The 25,711-nt window shown below is 37.9% G+C and overlaps 1 protein-coding gene across 2 annotated transcripts in view; it reads left to right on the forward strand.

Annotated features, from left to right (window-relative positions):
* Window positions 1-294: 294 nt before the first annotated feature.
* The window catches only part of LOC111151120 (potassium channel tetramerization domain containing 3), a 51,422-nt gene continuing 26,005 nt past the window's right edge, over window positions 295-25,711 (forward strand). For both annotated transcript variants that reach the window (XM_022508905.1, XM_022508906.1), the window contains exons 1-9: window positions 295-425; window positions 4,497-4,550; window positions 4,812-4,857; window positions 6,848-6,921; window positions 11,217-11,275; window positions 11,549-11,629; window positions 12,556-12,696; window positions 13,117-13,207; window positions 17,797-17,987. In XM_022508905.1, coding sequence (XP_022364613.1) covers window positions 343-425; window positions 4,497-4,550; window positions 4,812-4,857; window positions 6,848-6,921; window positions 11,217-11,275; window positions 11,549-11,629; window positions 12,556-12,696; window positions 13,117-13,207; window positions 17,797-17,987 — 820 coding nt within the window. In that variant the 5' untranslated portion in view covers window positions 295-342. The remainder of the gene's footprint in view (window positions 426-4,496; window positions 4,551-4,811; window positions 4,858-6,847; window positions 6,922-11,216; window positions 11,276-11,548; window positions 11,630-12,555; window positions 12,697-13,116; window positions 13,208-17,796; window positions 17,988-25,711) is intronic.

Raw genomic sequence — 25,711 nt, forward strand, 5'->3', positions numbered from 1 at the left:
CGGCGGCCGCCGTGGCGGTGGCGGTGGCGGCGGCGGCTGAGCGCTAGGAGAGGTCCGGGCCGGCCCTGCGGCCTGGAGGCCGCGAGAGGCGGAGGCCGGGCCGCCCTCCCGCGCTGCGGGAGCGGAGGGGAAGAGGCGGCGGCGAGGGAGCTCGGTCCGGCCGCGGGGAAGGTGGGGGAGGCTCCGCGCACCTCCCGCCCTCCGGCCGCCGCCACCGCCCCGCTGGCCCAGCCACAGCCTCCGCCGCCGCCGCCTCCGCCGCCGCCGCCTCGGGCTCCCGCTGCGGGCTCGACGGCCCCGGCCGGGGAGGGCGGGCGGCGTGCGCGCCCCGAAACGCCGGAGATGGCGGGAGGGCACTGCGGCGGCTTTGCCGCGGCGGCGGCCGGCAGCGGCGAGATCGTGCAGCTGAACGTGGGGGGGACCAGGTGAGTCGGAGGAGAAGGGGCTCCGGGCCGGGATGCCGCGGGCGGCCTGCAGGGGGCCGACGGGGGCCGGGTGTCGCGGGGACAGGGGCGAAGAGGGGAGCCGAGCCAGGTGGGGCACGCGGGGGGCCCTCCCGGCGGGAGGAATGTCGGCGGGACTCAAGCTGAAGTCTGGGCTCCGGGAGGAGCGGCTGCAGGGCCTCTGGAATGAGCGCGAGCCGGGCCCATGTGCCCGAGTCCGCCTTCCTAGAATGCCATCCTAGTCCCTCCCCCTTTCTGAGCTATCGGCCTAAGAGGAACATTAAAAGGCCTTCCTAACCTCACCTTACAGTGTATTTGAGGAATTTATTTTGTAGAAGCCTGGCCTCGTGGTTTGGCTCTTGCAGATGAACCCGCCTTCTCCCCGGGCAACGGGGGGTCGGTTGGCTCGGGTGAGGAGTGCATTGCTCTTTTCCCCTCCTAATTAAGGAGGGTTTGTAATCTCAGGATTTCGGTGGATGGGGTGCAGTAGATGGGCAGTACGTTGTTGTTTATTTTCAGTTTCTGGGTGCATGGCTTTGGACGATCTGTTCAACTTGCAGGGCAGTGGGTCCAGGAACTGCAGTTTTAACAGTTCTGGAAAGCCTTGGATATTGGCACAGTGGCACAGAGTAGACAGACTGAAACCTCTTTATCCTCTCTCTGCTTTCCAGTCCGTGTCTATGCCTTTTATTAAGCTTGTTGGGGTGGGGAAGGATCATTTTTGGTGGATTTGCTATGGTTTATGAGTCACTCTTCTCAGAAATGGGACTTTGCCAGCTCTGTTGGAAAGAAGGGGTGGTTGAGTTTAAAGCTTGGTAGGAGATGAACGATGAAATGCTCGAGAATGTGAAAGGGTTTCAACATGTAAAACTTAACTAATATTTCTTAAAATGCAAAACAGCAGCAGTGTGGGCCGTAGGAATAAAATGTATCATGTTTTAATCCTAAACATTTAATCATTTTCTAAGTGTGCTAGAAAATTCAGCACAAGGAACAGTAATTCTTCATTCTTTCCCTGTTCTTTTCCCTCACTTCCGGAAACAAAACTGTTAAACAGTGTAAGATAAGATACTACATTATTGTGTTATATAGATACCGGTCTTTTGGAGAACATTTATGTCTCCTAATGTAAGAAATGGATTTTTTCCCTAAAATCACATGAAAATTTTGCATGTTTGGTAACTTCCGGATGCAAAAAATGGGCCAACTATTCCACAAGAGTTGGCCTAGAGTGTATGTTAATACTGAGGAGTAGCACTAGAGTCATTTAAAATTCCGGCCCTGGTTCCTAATTGCTAGAGATTGTGGACATCTTTTTTCAGGCATTCTAAAGGACATAACGCTAGTATGATAAAAATTAAATATGTTGCTATTTGCTGTATATTGAAAGTGGGTGGTTGAACGAGTGAATTCTTGTTAATGAGAGTAGAGTTCAGTTTACATTTTTTAAATCATAAAAGGCAGCCATCTTGGAGCTGGAACATTTTATTTTTTTTTAACTGTGTATAGAACAAGATCATAATAGGATCTAAGGTTTTCCTTCTATTAGCAAAGAATACTAAATAAGGTAAATGTATTATTAGATTGAACAATTTAGAAAAGATGAAAGTTGTTAGATAGGAATGAAAATTAAGTAAAAATACCATGAACTTTAAATTTGCTAACATGACACAGTTTATGAAATAAATAATAACATGACCTATAGAAAAATAGAACATCCAGCTCCAGGCATTCTGAGAATATTTTCTTGAGTTACTTTGTATCATGGACTCTTGGGAGTGTTTTAGGGCTAGAAGGGATTCAGAAGGCATCTGTATATGTTGTACATAACATATTAACACAATCACTTAAATCATTGTAAAGGAAAAAAAAAATCCCGATTTCATTGTCATTAAAGTTGAGGAATTGCCACTGGGAGAACCACCTGTGGCATAGAGAGTAAAACTCAAAAGGAGAGTGTACTGTGAGCAGAGAAGCATATGTTACAGGTTAAGATGTGTGTTGTTGTTACTGTTGTGTCTTCCCTGTGCCCGCGCCCCCCCCACCCCAGGATGTGAAACTGGAAATACTCAATGGAATTACAAAAATGAGCAATGATTTTTATGATTTATTTTACATGTAATGGGTGATTCAGGAAATAGAGAAGATGAGGTTTCATTTAGAATTAACATTATTTACCAAAAAAAACCCTAAAGAAGTGAAAGAAACCTAATATGACTCAATTTGTGATTAATTCTGTTATGAATGGGTATGATTTGAGGCCTCATGAGAGAAGTGACTTACTTAGCTTAGCATATAATACCCTCTAGTTCCATCCGTGTCGTTGCAAATGGTAAGATTTCATTTTTCTGATGGCTGAGTAATAGTTCATTGTATATGTATACCACATCTTTTATATGGCATTTTCTTGGCACATTGTGGGTATGAGATAATAAAAAAAAATTAGAAAAGGCTTTCAAATATATTGCAGAAAATTATGTTGTCATATGTAACTTTAAATGTCATTTTTATGAAGTCATATCTGGATCTTAGTTTTAAACGTCTCTGGGTTTTTTTGTTTTTTGTTTTTTTGTGTGTGTTTTTCCCATTTGTCTTCCTCTTGTTTGAAAAAAGAAAGAAATTCGTGGGGTGAGGATCCAGTCCCTTTGCCCAGAGTTTTCGAATTGTTAAACCTACCCCAAACTGCTGATTTTAATTGAAATTGCTAATACAACTTTAAGCAGACCTGTGTAATTTTCTAAGTAACACAGAATCTGAGTTACCTGGCAGATAATTTGCTGAATAATCAGTAAATGTGAAAGATCATAAATTATAATGACCTTATTTAGAATTAATGTGATACCCTCCAGAATACAGTGATTTAATATTATTATCATTTTTTTTTTTTAAATTTGGGCAGTGGATCCTTGTATCCTTCAGTTTGCCATTTACTGGACTTGGCTTTTATTTATTTGGCCTAGTCAGTTTCCTTTGACTGTTGTAATCTGTTCCTCAGTTTCTCTTAAGATAAGATACACATTTAGGAAAATTTGCCATGGTTTCTTGAATAAACTGCTTGGATCCTCTCTTAATCTGGTTAATGGGCACCGGGACTGCTTTAAAGCAGTGATAATAGTGTTAGATAATGAATGTGGAGGAACAAAGCTGTCTCTTAGGCTCTCTTCTGTGTGAGCACACACAATGGCAACAGCAACAGGTAGTTGGCTGCAGTAGACTGGGATAAAGTCCCCCCAGAACTGGTGCTACTGAGACAACTTGGACTTGATCAAATGGCAGTTCACCTCAGAACAGTGAGCTACTTACTGAGCAGTTTTTGAATGAATGAATGCGACAAAAGCTCAAAAAGATAATATAGGATAGAATATTTGGAAAAGCCTTTAAGGAGAAGGTACCATCTGAGTGGTGTCAAGAAAATGGATGGAGGGGCGCCTGGGTGGTTCAGTGGTTAAAACTTCTGCCTTTAGCTCAGGTCATGATCTCAGGGTCCTGGGATCCAGCCCCACATTGGTCTCTCTGCTCCGCGGGGAGTCTGCTTCCTCCTCTCTCTCTGCCTGCCTCTCTGCCTACTTGTGATCTCTGTCTGTCAAATAAATAAATAAAATCTTAAAAAAAAAAATGGATGGAGGTGAAGATACTGAAATGGTAAGAAGCACGAATTGTCTAGGGTATTGAAGTATTGTCTTATTAGATGGGACGACATTCGTGTTGGAAAGATGAAACAGGACCCAAAGATAATTTTGAATGTTAAGTTGAGAAGTTCGGATTTGTTGTGATGGACTTGTTGATTCTTCAGATGGGCATGCTGGAAAGTAGGGTTTTAAGAAGCAGTATATGTCAGTGAGCTAATTATTTGATTTTGTTGAGAGCTCTTTGAATAATCTTAACTCTGAATTGAAAGTGGAGAAATTTTAAAATAATGAATGTACAATATTGATATAGCTATAGCTGTGTAACAAGTTGTAAATTATTAGCCAGCATATTAAAGCAGGTTAGCGAATATTGAAATTTCAAATCATGTCCTTATTCACAATAACAGATAATTTTTAATTTCAGATTTAGTACCTCAAGACAAACTCTTATGTGGATTCCAGATTCTTTTTTTTCCAGGTATTTCATGTAATTCTTTAATACCATTTTTATAGAACTTGATCATTAAAATAATAAAAAAAAAACTCCCTTTTCCTGGTTAATGTTTTTATTTCTTGGATAAAAAAATCTAAACTCTTAAAATAGAATTAAAAATTTTTTATTTTACTTTGGAGATAGGATGATTCATTTGTATTGGTCTTTGATATTTTATAAATAATTAGTACATTTTATTCATAGTCAGATTTTAAGAACTAACTCTGGCTTATTCATGTCTTCTAGTTTGCTGAGTGGAAGAATTTCAACACTTCGAGATGAAACTGGTGCTGTGAGTGTAATATGTTGATACATGTTTCTAAATTGAATCAACTAATGCTTGCAATGTTTGACCCTTATTATATAGTGACTCTAAGAAAACAGACAGAAAAGCTAATCTTGTAATAACCGCTAAATGAAAGTGACATATATGTACTTAAAAAGTTTAATTTCTTGTTGTATATAGTTTTTCTATAGTTAATAGACAGGAACTCTAAATGGAATAGTGAATATAACAACTTAAGTATATGTGGTTAGAGGGACGTGAGGATATGAGCTTACATTGTCCAGAGAAGTACTTTTATTTTTTTATTTTATTTTTTTTAAAGATTTTATTTATTTATTTGACACACAGAGAGAGATCACAAGTAGGCAGAGAGGCAGGCAGAGAGAAGGGGGGAAGCAGGTTCCCACTGAGCAGAGAGCACGATGGGGGCTCGATCCTAGGACCCTGAGATCAAGACCTGAGCCGAAGGCAGAGGCTTAACCCTCTGAGCCACCCAGGCGCCCGTGGAAGTACTTTTTTTAATCAGTAATTAAAACTTTAACAATAAATAGGTGAATATAAATACTAAAATATTTTGATACTGAGTTAGGATGCTAAGATTTGTTAATTAGTGAAGTCCTGCAATTTCTGTTTGTTGGAGAATAACCTGAAGAACTTGTACAGCAATGAAGAAATGAGGGAAGGAAAGAACTATTAGGTTTTAGTATAAAAATACTGGTTTATACATTTAAAAAGCAGTTACAATGTGTGCAGCATTGTATATAAAATAAATGGCTAGTACTCATTAAAAAAAAAAAAAAAAGCTTTCTGAATGGAGGCAACAAACTGGCCAGAGGTATTTATTTGCTGTGATGGGATTTGCATATGAAATGAGACAGCAAAAGCAGGTTTGTCCATATGAGATTATAGAAAAGATAACAGTTAAGATTCTCTACATCTGATCTGCGGTGTTTCTCCAGCTTCTCATTGGTTCTAATGAAAACAAAAGCAAGAATTTATGAAGTTAGAACAGCCTCATTCATTGTATAAACATAATTATAGTATTAAGAGCTTTACTGTAAGCTACCATTCCCCTGTCTAGCTGACTAACCTAAGCTTTAAGAGGTGTTCAGTTTTATGATCCAAAATAGCATTGGTATACATTCCTGTAGAAAGTTATCAATTATATATCTCATATTTTCTAAAGCATTTTATTTTCTTGGTATGTATACTGTGTTTTAAGAAATGTTTTTTGTCATCATCCCCCATCCCTAGCTTTTGAAGAAATTGGGATAATAGGATTAAAGGTGTTAGGAGAATAGTATTCTTTTCCAGTTTTTATTTTAAGATTTTATTTGAGAGAGAGAAAGAAAAGAGTGCACTGGAGCAGGAGTTGGGGTGGGGCAGGGACAGAGGGAGAAGCAGACTCCCCGCTGAGCAGGGAGTCCCACTGGGCTCAGTCCCAGAACCCTGAGATTATGATTTGGGCCAAAGGCAAATGAGTAACTGAGCTACCCAGGTGCCCCTCTCTATTTGACAGCAGTGTGCAGTTTTTACTTTCCTTGATTACCCCTGTCTTACAAAAGTACATTGTTGTTTGAATGATTCACATATGAATCACAAATTATGTCACCAATAATTAATATAAGAAGGTGTTACGTGTGCATGATGTTCTTGAAATATTTACTGAATTCTAGTAAATGTCAGATAAAAATTCTCCCTCGGGTGTCACTTTTACCAAAGATACCAATAAATTCATGCCATTTTTCCTACAAATTAAAATATTATCAATATAATAATAGGTTTTTGGGGTGGGGAGACAGTACTACATTACATGCACAGAGTTAAAATTGCATTCCAACTTTAGAAATACTCAAATTTAAAAGTGGAATCAAGTAAATACAGTATTTAAATAATTTAGTGTTTGTTCCCTAAGTTTGTATTACACATATTTATGTTAGTTTATTTTTAATTTGAAAATAAAGCAATTCTTAAAAAAATAATTCTTCTTTTATAGATATTTATTGATCGAGATCCAGCAGCATTTGCACCCATTTTAAATTTTCTTCGGACAAAAGAACTAGACTTACGGTAAGACATGAATCCTTTTAAAGTAAATTCTTATTGATAGGTATGTACTTCTGGTATATTTTGTGGAGAGGAAGGTCCCCCCCCCCCAATTATTTTTGCTTGAAAGTTTTCTCCAAATTATACTCAACAGAGACCATCCTATCCTCTCTCTTCCTCTAGACTGCTCCCAGCGGCTTCCTAACCAGTTTCCTGCCTTCAGTCTTCAGTTCCTTTGATTGGTTTTCCATACTGTAGCCAACATTACCTTCTACAAATACAGATCTCATCTGGTTGCTACCTGCTTAAAACTCTCATTTAAGGGGTGCCTGGGTTGCTCAGTCATTAAGTGTCTGCCTTCGGCTCAGGTCATGATCCCAGGCTCCAGGGATCGAGCCCATGCTCGGGGAAGCCTGCTTCTCCCTTTCCCACTCCCCCTGCTTGTGCTCCCTCTCTCGCTCTGTCTCTCTCTCTCAAATAAATGAAAAATCTTAAAACAAAAACAAAAAACAAAAACCCTCTCATTTAATATGTTCTTGGATTAATGGCTAGGGACTTTGGACTTTATTGTTTCTTAAGGCTCTCTGTGCTCTTGCCTCTGCTGAATTTCTCTTGCTTTGATAGTTTCACCCTTTTCTGTCTTGGCTTAATCCAGACCTCTTCAGTGATCCCTGCTGTGTCCACCTAATACAGGTCTTCCTGGTTTCCTGTCCTACTACCACCGCAGCATTCCTTACACATATTCCTGTCTCTCTTCTGTTCCACTTTAAATTCCAACAGGGCAAGCATTATCCTATATATTCTCAGGATCTAACATGGGTTTTTGTAGATTAACGAATGACCACTTAAACTATTTAACTTTGTAACTTTGCCATAGTCTGGATTCCTACCAAGAATTTACAATCTAATTTGGATCTTATTATTCTTTTATTCTGTATATTCCCAGTGAACTTTCACTGAGCATCTCTTTATACTTTTTTAGATACAGTTTTTAAAATTCTAGTTGTTTAGGGGTGACTGGCTGGCTCAGTTGGTAGAGCTTGTGACTTTTGGTCTCAGGGTTGTGAGTTCGAGCCCCACTTTGGGTGTAGAGATGACTTAAAAATAAAATCTTTTAAAGAAATTAAAAAAAAAATTCTGGTGGTTTATTTTACCTGCTTCTTTATAATACTGTATGATTTTTGACTTCTATTCACTGGAATATGGGATCCTTAAAGGTGAACAATATTTTGGTCTAGTTTGTTTCCTAGGATTTTTCCAGTGTTAAAATAGTGCATATAGTAGCTTTTCAATAGATACTTACTGAATGAATAAAAAAGTTCATTGGAGCTTTTTGTTTGTTTTCTTGGTCTAGATGGAAGTGGCATATAAATTACTAACTGCTTACTTCTTGAGTAGAATTATTTTGACCCCTAGCATTTGATTAAAGAAGCCTAAATTTACTTCTAGTCAGTGTCCTTATTGATTAATCCACCATTAGATAACTCAGGAAAGGCAGAACTAGTTAGAATTAAGTATCTGCATTTACTGAGGTTCTACTTGCAAATTGCCCCCCTGTTTCACTTGAAGAGGCCCAGCACATTAAAATTGTCGGAGTGTTACCTTTTGAAAGAAGATAGGAAGGAATTTTAAAAATACTGTGTTCTCTAATTCTCTACCCTCCATAAAATTGTTGTGATGCCTTTATCACACTTACAATTACATGTTTGTTTCTTTGTCCTCCTCAGGAGACTGGCGTTCTCAAGAACTGCTGTGTCCTGAGCCTCCTTGTAATTAGCCAGTCTACGCTACTGTTAACGCAGAGGGTATCGAACTAGAGTAAGAAAGGTTGAACTGTTCCTGTGTTAAACCAGTCACAACCAGTGACAAATAAAAGCAATTTAACACTGAAGTTGCATATGTTTATTAAATACAGGGATTTTTTTTTTTTCTTGAAAGACTTTTTCAGAGCAGTTTCAGGTTTACAACAAAATTGAGAGTAAGAAAAGAGATCTCCCATGTATTTCCTGCCCTAGGCCCACACATACGTAGTTTCTCTCACTATCAACATCATAACCACAGAAAACTCATAGTTTATATTATAGTTAACTCGGGGTGTTGTGCATTCTGTGGGTTTAGACAAGTGTATAATGACCCATGTCCATCATTTTAATGTCATGCAAAGTATTTTCACTACCCTAAAAATCTTTTGTGCTCTGCCTGTTGGTCCCCACTCTGTGCAGTCATTGATCTTTTTATTAGCTCCTTTTCTAGAAAGTAATATATTGGGAAAAATACAGTATGTTGACTTTTCAGATTACCTTTTCTTTCACCAATACCATACTGCTTTGATTACTATTAGCTTTACGGTGAATCTTATAGTTGGGTACTGGCAGTCCTCCAATTTTATTCTCCTATTGGGGGGACTTGACGCTCCATATAAACTTTAGAATCAATTTGTCATTATCCATAAAATAACTTGATAGAATTTTCATTAGGATTTAATTGAATTTTAAATGAAGTTCAGAGGAACTGACATCTTCCAAATACTGAATCTTTAATCCATGAACATGGAATACCTTTCCGTTTGTTTAGTTCTTTGATTTTGTTCACTAGAGTTATGTAGTTTGCTTCATAAAGATCTTACATAGTTTTTGTTAGATTTATAACTAAGTATTTAATTTTTTTTTTTTTGCTGCTAACATAAGTAGTATTGTGTTCTTAATTTTCAATTCCATTGTTCATTATTGGTACATAGCAATTGACTTCTTTATACTAACCTTGTATTCTGCAACCTTACTATAATCATTTATTAGTTCCAGGAGATTTTTGTCTATGTTTTTGGATTTTTCTACATAGATAATCATGCCATCTGTGAATAACCGTTGTATGTCTTCTCTTCCACTCTGTGTGCCTTTATTTCACTTTTTTGCCATATGGCATTGTTGAGAATTTTTACATCAGTGTTCATGAGAGATACTAGTCTGTAGTTTTCTTATAACATCTTTGGTTTTGGTATTAGCGTAATGCCTCATAAAATGAGTTAAGAAGTATTCCCTTGTTTCTTTCTTCTGAAAGAGATTTTGGAGAATTGGTATGATTCCTTCCTTAAATGTTTGGTAAAATTCACAAGTGAGTCCTTCTGGGTATGTTACTTTCTGTTTTGGAAGATTATATTATTATTGATTTAGTTCTTTTAGTAGATATAGGTCTACTCAAATTGTCTCTTTTTTCTTGCGTGAGTTTTGGCAAATTGTGTCTTTAAAGGAATTGGTCCAGGTCCATTTCATCTAGGTTATCAGCTATGTGGGAATAGAATTGTTCATAGTATTCTTTTATTGTCCTTTTAATTTCCATGGAATCTGTAGTGATGCTGACTCATTTCTTTCCAGTTAATATTTTTTAAGTAAAGACAAATTATAATTGAAATCTAAAATGAATCATTAGTATTGTAAACTCTTTTTTTTTTTAAGTATCGTAAACTCTTAATCTTTTGTTTTTACTTTTTGTTTTCATATTATTTGACTATAATTAATCTTCTGGTTAGCCTAACTCTTTCTCTCTCTTTTTTTTTTTTTTTAAAGATTTTATTTATTTATTTGACAGACAGAGATCACAAGCAGGCAGAGAGAGAGGAAGGGAAGCAGGCTCCCTGCTCAGCAGAGAGCCCATATGCGGGGCTTGATCCCAGGACCCTGGGATCATGACCTGAGCCGAAGGCAGAGGCCTCACCCACTGAGCCACCCAGGCGCCCCTAGCCTAACTCTTTCTAAGGCTAGTCTTTTTTCCCCCTCCTCTTACTTTATAGTTTGCTTTTATTTTTGTTCTAATGAGAGGAGAAACACTTATCTGAATTTCTTTGTTCAATAAATATTTATCACATAATTATTATATATAAGCACTATGTGAGGTATACAAAAATAGAAGGAGGTCATGCTTGTAGGGAGCTTTACAGTGTAATTGGGGCACTTAAAATATGTGTAGAAATAATTACTATGAAAATAGAAAAGCGATTAATGCCATACAAGAATGATTTCTACTCGTTTGCCTTATTAGGTACTTACTGATAATTAACTTATACTAGACCTTTGAAGCCCTAATCTCTGAGTCACCCAATTCATCTGCATAGGAATGGTTTTTATGTAAGGAAATGTTTTTCTTGGCTTGCAGTTTTTTTATTTAGACATTTTAAAATGACTGAAGATACTAGGAATAAAGTAAGTTTTAAAGCCTTATACTTTTTTCACATTAAGAACCTAGTACTTCTTCTTCCACTTCAGATGATAATCCAAGTTGCTGCTACTGGGGATATATATCATTTATCTGTTTTTTCTTTGTAGGGGAGTGAGTATTAATGTTCTCAGGCATGAAGCAGAATTTTATGGAATCACTCCATTAGGTATGTGTTGTCCTGATATTTTATATTTATGATTCGACCTTTCATGTAGCAAACTTGCCTAATGAAATATATTTTATACTAGGTCCTGTTTTTTGATGGACTAGTTCAGTGTGCTTACTTTTTGTGGTTTTTCATAGAAAATAGATGTCAATTGATTTAACTTAAACATTTCCCTTGTCTTTCCTTATCCTCTTGAACTAGAGAAAATAAAAATGGTGTGCTGTTTTTCTGTTTGCATGTACTCTTGACAAGTGTGCTTTGAAATGTTTTCAGTAAGAAGGCTTCTCTTATGTGAGGAGTTGGAGCGCTCGTCTTGCGGCAGTGTCCTTTTCCATGGTTACTTGCCTCCGCCAGGTACTTCTCATTGATTTAGTCTTTTGAAAAATGGTATTTATCTGTAAGCAAGTACAAACATGTATATTAGAAAATCTCTGTTTTGATTATTGAGTTTCTCACGTAAAAATATACTGGAAATGTTGCGAACTTCAAATTTAACAGAAGTCATACTGTATGTTAGAACAGGGATGTGCCAGACTTTTTCTTTTCTGTAAAAGACCAGACAGGCTTGTGAACTAACTACAAGCTCAGTTCTGCCGTACACTCTATGGAAATAAATGGGTGCGACCAGTACAGCTTTATTGACATAAACAGCCGTGGCCCATTGTTTGCTAACCCCGGTATCAGAGCACTGGTTGTCAGTCAGTTGTCCTTTTGGTAGAACCCCAGGAGCTCTGCAGAAATAGGTCAGTGTATAGAAAAGAGGCAGTGCATCGTGTGTCATCCCCGCCCCAACCTTGGTCAGTTAATAGAGTCTGCCTTTACCTGTGTTAAGGTGGGCTTCTGAGCAAGAGTTCCTTCCAAAAAAGACTGCCCTGTCAAATAAAAGACATTTGACAATAAGCTGTAAAGAAGTTGCCATGATTAAGTTGTACCGCACACAAAGCTTCCGTACGGTAAATGCGAACACTGGCGATAGACTGAATGAATTAATGACTGAGTTTGGTAACCTAGAGCTAGGAAGAAATGGTATGCAGTATGATAAATCTTCATTTTATTTATCACATATGACGTCAAATATCAGAAATCTGTTGAAAGAACTTAATTCATTTTCATTTTTGTTGTTTTTTATGGTAATTATTTGCAATAAATTGCTATATTGGAAGATGTGTTTTGGCTATGATGAAATTCACATTTGTATATTTCTTTGATACCGTGTAAAATTTTAAATTTTTAGTAGGTGGAACTTAGAAATAAATTTATCTTATTGTTTCTTTTTATAGGTATCCCCAGTCGTAAAATAAACAATACAACTAGGTCCTCTGCTGGTTCTAGGAATGGCCTGAATTCTGCAGAAGGTGAAGCTCGGGGGAACGGAGCCCAGCCTGCTCTCTCTGGAACAGGAGAAGAGACTGTGCGGCTAGGTAAGCAAAGGCCGCAGAAATAGACAAAAATGCGTATGTTTTTAGTTCTGAGTGACACTGAGTAATTATTTTTTAAAAATGTAATCTTTGTGTCATCTTTCTTTTTAACATTTATATCTTGAAAAGTCTCGTTGAACGTAATTTTTATTTCAGAAGTGTGTGGTGATCTGTTTGCTCTCAGCCTCTATGGATTGGCAAACTTTTTATGTAAAACAGACAGTAAACATTTCGGCTCTGTCTGAACTGTTCAACTCAGCCATTGCAGTATGGAAACAGCCAAGGACAACATGTGAACAAATGTGCATGTCTCTTTCAGCAAAACTTTATCCAAACAGGCAGAAGCCTAGAATCAGCCCATGGGCCATAGTTTAGCATCCCCTGCTTTAGAACATAAAGTATTTCTTTTTCGAAAACCAACAGGATTTCCTGTGGATCCACGAAAGGTGCTAATAGTTGCTGGCCATCATAACTGGATTGTAGCTGCATATGCCCATTTTGCTGTATGTTACAGGTACTGTATAATTAGTAATTGTTTGCTTGTGGAGAGAGGGTGGTTTTTAATAACTGTGATTTTATATTTATAGACTTAAGAGTGGCTTGTCATTTTTTTTCCTGCATATCTTGCCTACTTCTGTATCTCTTCATTGGATTTAGTTTGTTTTAATTTTTATAGCTAATTGGTAAGATTTACAGATAGCCTTTGTCTATTTCCCACTTGCTATCAACCGATATAACTAAGCTATCTTGAATTTACCTTTTTTTTTTAAGATTTTATTTATTTATTTGATAGACGGAGATCACAAGTAGGCAGAGAAGCAGGCAGAGAGAGAGGAGGAAGCAGGCTCCCTGCTGAGCAGAGAGCCTGATGCGGGGCTCAATCCCAGGACCCTGAGATCATGACCAGAGCCGAAGGCAGAGGCTTTAACCCAGGGAGCCACCCAGGCGCCCCAGAAGTTACTTTTTTTTGCTTATTATATACAACCTCTGAATCACATAACTGTTGTACTAAATGACTAGGCAGAATTATTAATGTGAGCCCTGTGATTTTCTGTGAATAATGATTTCAGTCTTTTGTACTCTATACTTGGGGGTAGTGAGACTCTGCATTGGTCATGACTACCAAATAGCTGGGAATGAGGTAGTGAAGCAAGACAGTTGTGGGGATAAGTGATACAGTTTAATATCTATAATGTGTGAGGCTCACACAGACACAGTTTGGTTTTATTAATTCTTGCATTCTCAGAAACTAAAAGAGAATGAGGAAGAGTATAGACCAGTGATTTTTGTTTTTAAATTGGGGAAGGTATAAGATTCTTAGTTCAGAATCACTGCAGACAATGTTATGATGACAGAATGGTGTAGAAGCACATAAATGGTTGTGATATTCTAGCTTAGACTATGATCCCACTTAAGTGCTGAAAAATAATATATAAACATTTTGTCACTGTTGAGTTTAGATAAGAAAAAAGAGCCATAATAGGGTAAAAATATTTAATAGGTCTTCTAAAGTTTATTAGATACATTTTAAGAATCCAGATTTAGGAGTACCTTGGTGGCTCAGTGGGTTAAGCCTCTGCCTTCGGCTCAGGTCATGATCCCAGGGTCCTGGGAATGAGCCCCTCATCGGGCTCCCTGCTCGGCGTGGAGCTTGTTTCCCCCTCTCTCTCTCTGCCTGCCTCTCTGCCTACTTGTGATCTTTGTCTGTCAAAGAAATAAATAAATAAAATCTAAAAAAAAAAAAAGGAATCCAGATTTATTTTTTTAATTTAAGTTTATGGTAGGTTTGCCATGTGTGTAAAAAAGCCTTTTGTAATGGTAATCTCTGCTTTATGTTTTCATTGCACTAGGGATTCAGTGCCAACTTTTCATTCTGAGAGCATTCTATGTTTTTATTCCAGTTAGCAAATCCTATGGAAATGACTTCGGGTGATTTCTTTGGGGGATGACTTTTATATGAAGCAAGACTGATTTGAAAGAAGGATTTTCTTTTCCTTAGGAAGTGTTTTGAACTTAACTTTTGGATCTAAATTGAGAAAACTGTTTTAGACTTTACTTTTTAATTTGTTCATATATTATATGCATATTTTTATGGATGATAAGGAGTTCCAGAGGAATTACGAAACAGTTACAATAAATCCAGGTGTAACTTATGTTACTGCTCAGCAGTGCTAAAGATTGCTACTTGCCAGAGAGAGGCACAGAGGCATGCAGTTAAATTACACAGTTTTACTCACCGAATGACAAATACAAGAAGAAGGATGTTGTTACATCTTCCATTCTTTGCGTTTGCTTTTGACTAGGACCTGCCTTTGCTTTCACTGGGTGTCACTGATGACAGACTAATACGCATAGTGACAAAGGAAAACAATTGAGGATATAGTACATTTCCTCATGTACAGTTAAATCATTTAACACAGTGGCAATAAAAAGATTTCAAAAGAAATACTCAAATTATTTAAATAGCATAATCTTTCCCACAAGTTGTTTTTCCACAGCTTTTTGTATTAATAAATTTAAAACCCTAAAAGATGAAATAGTACATGGAACCCCAGTATGTTCTCACCTAGATTCACTAATTTTCTACATTCTCAGGCTTTATTTTTTATATATATTTATTAATGAAGATTTGTTTCCTTTTTTTTCCCAAAGATTTATTTGAGAGAAAGAGAGATCATGAGAGGGAGGGGCAGAGGGAGGAGGAGTCTCCAGGAGACTCCATGCTGAGCACAGAGCCTGACCGGACCAGAACACACACGGGGCTCCACATGGGCCTTGACCTCAGGACCCTGAAATCATGACCTGAGCCAAAACCAAGAGTTGATCACTTGCTTAACTGTGTCCCAGGCGCCCCAGAAAGTAGTTGTAAATTGCTTCCCTCTTGGAGCTTGCATTTCTTTTTAGACGTTTAATCCATGTAGAATTTACTTTTGGTTTATGGTGTGAGATTTAGGAATCTCTTCTCTTTTCTTGCAAGTGGGTAGTAACTAATTATGTTCTAGTTATTTATCACATAAATTACCTTCTATATTGAATTTGAATGCCCTTCTTTATTTTGCTTTATATTTATATGTAAACTTGGGTCTGATTTTAGACTGTCTTCTGTTTTTCTGATGTATTTTATTTATTCCCATACAATTTGATGTACACTGTGTTTGCATTAAGTTTCAGAATGTTGTTGGACATGACTCCTCCACTGTATTTTTTTAAGATTATGATGTGGAAAATGCATAGCTGTCCTGATTTCATAGTGTTGGTTCAGTGAGCAGGAGTGAGGAAAAGAGATGGAGTGCTGTTCAGAGCTCATTCTGTCTTGTTTTATTTATTTTCAGTTTTGTATTATTTGTATGGAAAATCATAAAGCATACATTTTTCTAATCTTTGTATTTAATTTTAACTTAAAAACAAAAGTGTCATATCAATAGAGTTAGATTTTCTAATTGTTATAATCACTTTCAAATATGTTGTCCTGATTCTTTTATTCTTTTTGGCCTCTCTTTATTTTATAATATCTTAATTTCTGTAAAGATAACTTAGAAGTAGAATCTCTGCGAAAGAGTAGATCACATACAGTTTTGTTACATTTCTGAATTAATGATCACAAAATCACATCATTCACCTCATTAAATCAATATAGCATCTCTTTTTTGAACACTGTTAAGAGCCTGGTATGTGCTCGCATCCACGTAGCAGCGTATTGTCATTATTCTTGAAGTGCTGGCAGTCCCTGCTTTGTGCCCACTTTGGGAGTTCCTAAGAGCACCTATGTTTCATACCTCAGTGCTTGTAAATGTTTAGTTTATTAAATGATTTTTTCCATTTGTTGGTCATAACACATCCATCTGGTGGCCAGAGTGGGTAATTGCAGATCATACAATGCTTAGGAAAAATTGTATGCTTTCTTTAAAAAAATTATATAGTTTCTGTGTATTCCTTTGAGGTTAAGGAAATCATTAGTTACTGAAATTAATAAGGCCAAATTGCACTTTTGTGAATTGTGGTTGCATTACTTTAGCATACATTTTTACACAAAAATGAAGCTGAAGTGATTCCATTTAGGTCTTTAGGTAGCCATCATTTATGAATACTGAAGTTTGTTTTTTGTGATGAATATGTCAGGTAATATCTAAATGAGTACTTATTCTCCTCACGGGTGTTTATTCTCTTTAGGTAAGGCAAATAAAAGCTTTACAGTTTTGTTTGCATATTTGTTCAGTAACTTTAAAAATAGATACTCCTTTGTTAAAGTTTATGTCATTCATTGTGATTGCATAACTCTTAAGTTCTGAATATATGAAGGCTGGCTGTGTAATCATGTAGAATGTGTGTCTGAAAGACTTAAATTCAGATAAGGCAGAAAAAATTATTAAAAATTTATCAGTATGTTTTTCAGAAATTAAATATTAAAAAGCATTTATATTCACTGAACTGCAAATCTGAACCTTGGTAGGACTTTATTTATGGGGAATCAATAGGCTCATGAAATTTTTTCATTTAGAAAGAAACCTTTAAAATCTAAGGGTTTCCAAAGCCCTACATTTTATTCATTTGGTTGCCCAGGATATTGGAATGTGTAGTGGTATACCAGATTACTCCTTTATCTTGGTTTGCTTGGATAGATTGTTAACCTATTATCTGAAGTACCAAAAAAATAATAGGTTGATTGCAGGTAGTTTCAGTTAATGACTGAATAACTGATTAATTAACTGAAAGGAATAAAAATTATCCTAAAATTCTGATTTTTATTGACCATTTCCTATCAATAGATGATGATGGTAACACTTTTCTGTGTAGAAAAGTAAAAGATATTTTTTATTTTATTTTATTTTATTTTAGCTGTTAAAACTTTTTTCCTATTTGAAGGATTTTTCTGAACTTTTCTTTGGAGAAATACAGAACTCTAGTTTCTTCTTAAATGCTTTATATGTCCTGTGTGGATAAATACAAGGTAGCTTAGGAGTAACAGTCTGGCTTTGTAGAGGAAATACATTGGCAAAATTTTATATTTAATAAATATAGCTGTGATTAAATTTTTTGGTGCATTTCTTTGTATTTGCTTAATTGCTGCTGAGTCTAACTTTCGTTTCCATTCTTATTTAACAGAATCAAAGAATCCTCAGGATGGCAACAAGTGTTTACGAGTCCATATTTGGACTGGACTATTGAGCGAGTAGCTTTAAATGCAAAAGTGGTTGGAGGTCCACATGGAGACAAAGACAAAATGGTTGCTGTTGCTTCAGAGAGTAGCATCATCTTATGGAGTGTCCAGGATGGAGGGAGCGGAAGTGAAATTGGTAGGGAAAACCTTGTTTATGCTACATTTTGCTGGTACATACAATATTCTGAAGTTTAAGAAGGATTGCCTATCTTTATAAGAACTAACCTGGACTATTACTTAGGAGAGCTGCCACATCATCTTGCCAGGGTTCAGTGGTAATAGGACTACCCCATATGAGAGGAAAGATCTGGAAGAGGGGGAAGAAGTTAGCGTTTTAGGAGCGAGGGTAGAATCTTTTTACCAATATGCTCTAGCTGAAACTTGGCTGCTTCGTGAGACTGTGCTTTTCCTGGATCCCGGTTAGTGATGACTACTTTCTCTCCAGTTCCTCACACTTTAGGGCCTGAAGATGGGCAAATAACTTTCTTGCTTTTCCTCATTTGTTGCTTCGAGACCAGATGTGCTCAAACCTTTTAATCTCAGAACTACTTCGTACTCTTAAAATGTCATTCAGGACCACTAAGAGAGTTTGCTTGTGTAGATTATATCTACTGTTACTTAGCATAATGGGAATTAAGACTGAAATTTTTATAAATATATATTAATTAGTTTAAAAATAGCAATAATAAACCCATTGCATGGTAACATGAATAACATTTTAATGAAAAATAGCTTTGTTTTCCAAAAACATTTGTGAGAAGAGTGGCATTGGTTTACAGTTTTGTAAATCTCTACAAAATTTTATTGACTTCTGGTGCCTGTTTGTGAATTTGTGTGCTGCATTGTTTTTTGGTTGAACCTCATGAAGAAAATTTGGATTTATGCAGATATGTAGTTGGAAAAGACATTTTTACAGTCTTTTCAGATAACCATGGACATTCTTTTTTGCTACTGTCATAAACATATGAAATCATGTCAGTGAATTTTGCATACTGTTAAAATTCATCAGTCTGTTTTATACTTTGAACGGATCTTTTATCCATGCATGATTTTGTGACATCATGCATTGCTCATTTGGAAAATGTTGGTTTACTGAGTTATGTAGATCTTCCAAATGTTGATATCTTTCATTGTACAATATCCCCCCCCCAAAAAAAAACCCAAATCACACTTATTACTATAGCCACTGACCACATCCCTGAATTCTTACGTATTGGGAAACCATCACATTGACTGTGGCAGTTATCATTGAAATAAAAACTTACTTGGTTCACTTTTAAGGAAAGTCTACCAAGTACTCAAATCTGAATTAGAAGAATTTGTCATCCTTTCAAATAAAAATGGTATTCTGTGAAAAGAACAGCTAGGTTAGCTCTCAGCTCCAGTGTCCAGAAGATGCTTTTTCTTGACACGTAGTACCTAGTCACACAGAATAGTAAGAACGCATACCAAATTAAGATTTAGTATTTACTAAATTAAGATTTAGTTAGTACAAATTTTTATACACACTGCTTCATCAAGGACATTCTGAAGTTAAACTGGCCTCTTTTTCTTTTCCTTTGAGAGCGTGTGGCACAGACTTGGAAGATTACTGAACAGTTGGGTGCCCCCCATTTCAGTCGTGCTAAGATGCCGCCGCTTTCACCGACACTGCTTTGCGCCGTCAGTGCAGCTGTCAACACGGATGTTTTAGGGGAAAGCATGAGATTCGTGAAAGTTTTGAACACTTGGAGTATTTCAACACCACATGTGTTTGTGGCCAAACATTCACGCAGAAGATCTTTAATGACTGGCTGGTGCTGATGCCAGATTAGTAGAAGTAAAATACCAGGGTCGGCTACGGCTGGGTATTCATGTTTGTAGCCCTGCTGACAAGGTGTCATGTCTGCCACATCTGTAATTCAGGGCCTTCCTGTGTGACGGCAAAGAGGCAGCGCGGTGACCTCTCTTACTGACCTCCCATCTAGCAGGCATCGGCGTTGTCACGTCTCAAGGCTGTCGTGGCTTCGCAGCGGTGGCGCGCGCCGCTCCAGATGCCGGGGTGCCGTAACTTACCCTGGCCGGTGCTTCGGGGCCTTTTTCATTCTCAGGGTGAAATTTTAGAACAGTTTCTGGCTTTTAAAGACTTTTTTCACATCTTCATTTAAAGTATTTTTTTTTTCTTTAAACTCTGAATATTTGGTCTCCATGAGCCCACAACTGGCATTACAACAGTTTGCAAAAATGTCCTGTTGCATAGCGCAAATAAGGCAGGTGGTCAACATCTATAAAGTTGAGGGAAAGGTAATTTTTATATTTTATACTTTAATATTTCTAATATTTATTTCCTGTTTGGCTCAGTGTTGGCCCAGGCCCCCTTCCAGGTCGCATGGATTTGTTGGCCCTTAGGCTTGGGTGGTGCCACTGTGGGTTGAGCAGGCACCTGTTCTAATGTTTTGGTTTTGAAGCCAAAAATCTTCAATGAGTAGATGAAAAATGTATTAAAATAAATTTATTTTAAAATATTTTAAACAGTTTCAGATAAATTTTTAAAAATTTATGAAAGTTGGTGCATCTGGGTGGCTCAGTGGGTTAAGCCTTTGCCTTCTGCTCAGGTCATGATCTCAGGTCCTGGGATGGAGCCCCGCATCAGGCTCTCTGCTCAGCAGGGAGCCTTCTTCACCCTCTCTCTCTGCCTCCAGCTCCCCCTGCTTGTGCTTTCTCTATCAAATAAATAAGTAAAATCTTAAAACTACAAAACAACAAAAAACTTATGAAAGTTTCCAGAGCATTTTTAATAGTAATATTGCAAAACACAGCAAAATGTACTTATTTTCTTGTTGTGTTTCTTTGTAGGCTCAAGGAAAATTTGGATTTTAAGATAATTTATTGGACAGAAATGCAATTATAGAGATTATAGCAACTAAAACCAAGACATCCAGTTAGAACATGGTGGAAGTATTTAGAACAAACTAAGTTAGTCTTGGGGAAACTTACAAAGTTAGTTATATCCTAAAGCTACCAACAGAGATAATTCTAGAAAACATAAGAATAAACACATAGATTCTGTTAGCTGTCATCATGATGACCCCATCGTGTCATACAGTGTTTGGAAGATTCCTCTGTACACTTGAGATAATGAGAGCAAAAAAAGTAAATAATTCTTTAATATTACATAAAATAGTTGTGACCTCTCAGACTTCTAGAATGAGTCTCAGAGACCCACAGAGATTCACATACCACACTTTGAGAATTACTGTTTAGACCATTTTCCTTTCCTTCTCTCCCAAGTTCCCATCCCACCTCCCTAGATTTCAGATCTCATGCCATCTGGACTTGTACTTGGTGTAGTAGTGTTCAGCTGCTTCTGGGTCACTGTCCTTTATTCCGTTGAAGTTATCAGCTCTAGTTCCCTAGCTCAAAAAATTCTCTGACTACACTGAGATCTTCACTTATTATTTCCCTTTTTTTTCAAGTTTAGATTCTGTCATTGCAGTCACCGCAGAACAGAGCCTCAATTTTTCTGCACCACTTTTTTTGCTGTTTTCACCTGGAAAAATCCCAGACGTGGCCAAATCCACCTTTCCACCTGAATAACTAAATAGGATTAGGGAAAAGAAATGCACACACACACACACAAAATAATACTTAGTCTCAATTTATGACCTCTGCCCTGAAGTGGGCCTCTAACTGCAACCCAGAAATCCTATGGCATTATCCTTGTCAGTTCTGTCACTCTCCTGAATGACTATTTCAGCTGTTTGCCTTTTCTTTAGACTCCTAACACTGTGTCCTTCTCATTGAGAAAATAGAGAAAATCAAATCCTATCTGGCCATCTATGTGTGTCTGCTCATGAACTCTATTGTCCCGTTCGTCACCGTGATTAAATGGTCTCTGCTTTGATTGAAGGCTAGTGCTTTGCATTTAGCTGTAGACTAGGTCCTGTTTGCTCTCACCTGTGCAGAGACGTTGTTCCAGTAGCTGCGTCTTCATTCTCCTTCATTGTAAGAGCTTCTCACTCTTGGATCATTTCCACCAGCACACACCATGCTGTAATTCTCTGTTAAGAATAACAACAAAACTACCCTCCAGTCTCTTCCAGTTCTTGCTCCATTTTTCTGTTTTCCCGAAGCAGAAGAGTGACCTGGTCTTGTTTCTCTGTCCGCTTCTTCTGTTCTTTTTTTTTGAAGTTGATCTAATTGTTCTTTTGCCCATACCACTTCAGAAAACTGCTCTTGTTAGTACTACCTGTGGTCTGTTCTCGGCTAAGTCTCCTCTCATTAAAACTTCAGAGCAGTGACCTGATACATTTGATACAGTTAATGATTCTTTTTGAAGTCTTTCCTCCTTTGGCTTCCAGGATACCTTGTAATCCTGATTTTTATCCTACTTCTCTGTTTCTTCTCGGTTCTTTTAATAGTTCTTCCTCAAATGACTGATTTCACAATGTTGGCATGCCCCAGAGTTCAGTCCTTGGACTTCATCTTTCTTTTGTATTTATTGTTACTGATAACATAGACTAATGGCTTTGCCTTCTGTGTGCTGATGACTTGCATGTTCATATATCTCATCTGAACCCCTCCTCTTGAACTTCAGAATTATGTTTGTGTGAGGGGTCCCTAAGACCACTTCCAAGTTCAGTGATTTGCTCGGAAGACTCACAGGATTCATTCAGCAAGAGCTACTTTGAGTTATGATTTCTTACAACAAAAACATACAAGCAAAATCAACATAAAGACATGGAGGGTGAAGTCTAGTGGACACTAGAAATATTTCTCCAGCAATGAATTGTAACACTACCTGTGTAGTGGCTACCAGAGAAGCTCATTAGACACTTGGTGCCCACGTTTTTTCCTAGGGCTCACACATAGGCACCCTCTACCTAGCACATACAAGGGTCCAGATTTCCAAAAGGAAAGCAGGTGTTCAGCATAAACCCCATTGTATACATAGTTGAGGTTTTTTGTCACCATGGATTAGATTTGCCTTGTCTGGAATTTCATGAGTGGAAATACAGGGCGTGTATTCTTCTGTGTGTGGCTTCTTTCATTGAACACAGTGTTTCTGAAATTGATCCCTATTGTATGAATCAGTGGTCCGTTTTTTTTTTTATTGCTGAGTAATAGTCCCTTGAATTATTGTGCCAGAATTTGTTCGTCCATTTATGTGTTGGTGGACATTTGGTTTTTTTCCAATGCAGAGGTGTTAGGAATCCAAGATTCTTAAGTCTTTCTCTGGACGTGTTTTCTTTTTGTTTTGTGAATAGGTTTTCTCAAGGTAAATACCTAGCAGTGGAATTTCTGAATCATATGAAAAGTGTATGTTTAGTGTTAGAAGAAACTTACACACTTGTGTCCAAAGCAGGTGTACTATTTTACATTTCTGCTAGCTGTGTATGGGATGAGCAGTGATTTTAATGGTGGTTTTAATTACATTTCCCTGTTGATGAATGATACCGAGCCTCTTTTCATGTGCTTAGTGACCATTTGTATTATTTCCTTTGGGAAGTGTCTTTAAATCATTGTTCTCTTTTTATGAGTTTGTCATCCTGTTATTGATTTGTAATAGTTCTTTATATATTCCAGATTAGAGGTTTGCAAACCAGGGGGTAATATTATCCCCTAGGGAGCATGTGGAAATGTCTGGAGACAGTTTTGATTGGCACAGCTAAGGGAGTTCTCAGTGTATGTATCTCCCTGTCTTCCTCCCTCCTTCCCTCCCTCCCTCATTTCCCCCTTCACTCCAAGGCCTATCCCTTTCTCTTCTCCTTCTTTTCTTCTTTTTAGGACTCAGTTCTCTATCAGACCACTTGATACTGGCCTTGAGATCACTGAAGCACTATTTTTTTGTTGTTTTCTATTTCTTTACTCCTCATTCTTTAGATAAAATTTTTTATCTGTCTTTAATGTATTTTGCCTGTTTTCTTCAGTATTCACTCTGAAGTTAAGCCCAACTAGTGAGTTTTTTGTTCAAGGTACAGGACTTTTAAGCTCTAAAATTAACTGTCGATTCCATTTTAATTTGTTTCTCTCCTGAGATTTCTTATCTTTTACTCATTATGGTCTACTTTTTATTAAATCTAACATGTTCATTAAAGCTGTTTCAGTTTTGTTTTTGTTTTTTTTTACTTTAATTCCAATATCTGGATCATGTCATAGTTTTATTTTGGGTCACATTTTTCTGCTTTACATGTATAGGAAGTTTTGATTTTATGCTGGTCATTTGCATGATACATTATATAGGGAACATGGGATATCGTCTTCCTTTAAAATATGTGAGTTTTGTCCCGGCAGGCAGTTACATTACTGGAGGATCTTCCTGATCCTGCTTGGCTTGTTATGCTTCCTTAAGGGGAGGTAACCTCCCTCTGCTCGTTTATTTCAGGACTTGGTTCCTTTTCAGGGGTGTGATCCTTACTCCTAAAGTGTTGGGTTTTCGGAGTCTTTACTGAGGAATGTCTGAGGTGTTCAGCAACGGTTCTCCATTCCTACTGAGCTGGAACTACTGGTGTCTACCTGTGTAATAACCTCTGTTATCTCCACTCAGCGCTCAGTCCTGGGACAGCCTCTTTCTCCTATTTTGGGGGATGCTTCCCCTGCCCAGGTGCAGTCTGGCCTCTGCGAAGGCATAGGAAACCGCCAGGGAGCATGTGGAAATGTCTGGAGACATTTTTGGTGTCCCCTGTGCAACCTCTGTGCAATCCCCACTCCCGTCCTGGTGCCCTTGCCCCCTCCCTTCTACCTCGCCCACAGGTTCTAGTCACCTCAGCAGCTGCGCAGTCTGGTTTCCGCCAAAACCCTCTTCTATTCAGGGAGAGCATCAGTCTGCACTGGAGTCTGGCTTCCGTGTGGGTGAACGCAGGCTTCTCTCCGCTGTTTCCCGGCTTTCAGCCTTCTGCTGCCTGTTGTCCAATGTCTGAAACAGCTGCCTCACGGACTCGGGCCCCTTTGTTATTGTCACCCCATAAGGAATCATCTGATGCCATTTTTACAGCATCATGACTGGCCGTGGAAGTCCTCCCTGACAACTTTAGAAAAAAAAAAAAAGTGTTAATGTTACGTATTCAAATTATGATACACTGGTAATTATACAGAGAGAAATTAAGTGGTGGTTTCTTTTTTTTTCCCCCCTTTTTTTTCAAGTAGCCACTTGTAACAGACCCGTAAGGGAAGGAGGTTTTGTGCCTTGCTTTGTTTGCAAAGGCCAGTGTGGTAGGCCGCTATGTTAGGAGATGGTGCATAGTAATTTGTTCACGTCCAGTAAAAGAAACCATTTATTATTACAAATGATCTTCAGAACTTGACAACACCATCCAAAGAAAATTGCTAGGACTGCCATGTTCGTGATAGAGCGCTTCCAGAGGTTGGGCCGCTTTCATTATAACCTGTATAAGGCAGCGCTGCAGGATTGCTGCTATGAGCAATATTCTGCTGACAGGGTCCCCAAAGACAGGAACTTGTCATTACTTGTACTGTGTCTTCCCTGTGGATAGTGGCCAAGATTGTTGAGCCTAAGTAGGAGTGACACTTTAAATTTCTTGAGATCATTCAGAATGTCTTCCTTGATTTCCCAGAACCTCATCCTTCTCTAGAGTCACGTTAGATGTTAGTAGTTGGTTTTCTTATTTTTTATTTCTACCTTTCACGTGGGCCATAGTCCGGAGTATAGTTGGCTTCACATGTTCTGAACGATTGTTTGGTATCAAAATTAAAAGACTTCCTAAAATTGGGTGTGAAGTGATGATTTTCTGCTTTGAAGTGGCAAGCTTATTTCTCAGCTAATCTGGTTAAAGAGTTTATTAGTTTTTTGTGTGTGTGTTGTATGTTATTTTGCTGGGGTTTTTGTTTTTTTTTTTTGTTTTTTTTTTTTGGTTTACCAGT

The sequence above is a fragment of the Enhydra lutris genome, unplaced genomic scaffold (assembly GCF_002288905.1).
Source record: "Enhydra lutris kenyoni isolate GAN:26980312 unplaced genomic scaffold, ASM228890v2 scaffoldscaffold25, whole genome shotgun sequence".
NCBI lineage: Eukaryota > Metazoa > Chordata > Mammalia > Carnivora > Mustelidae > Enhydra > Enhydra lutris.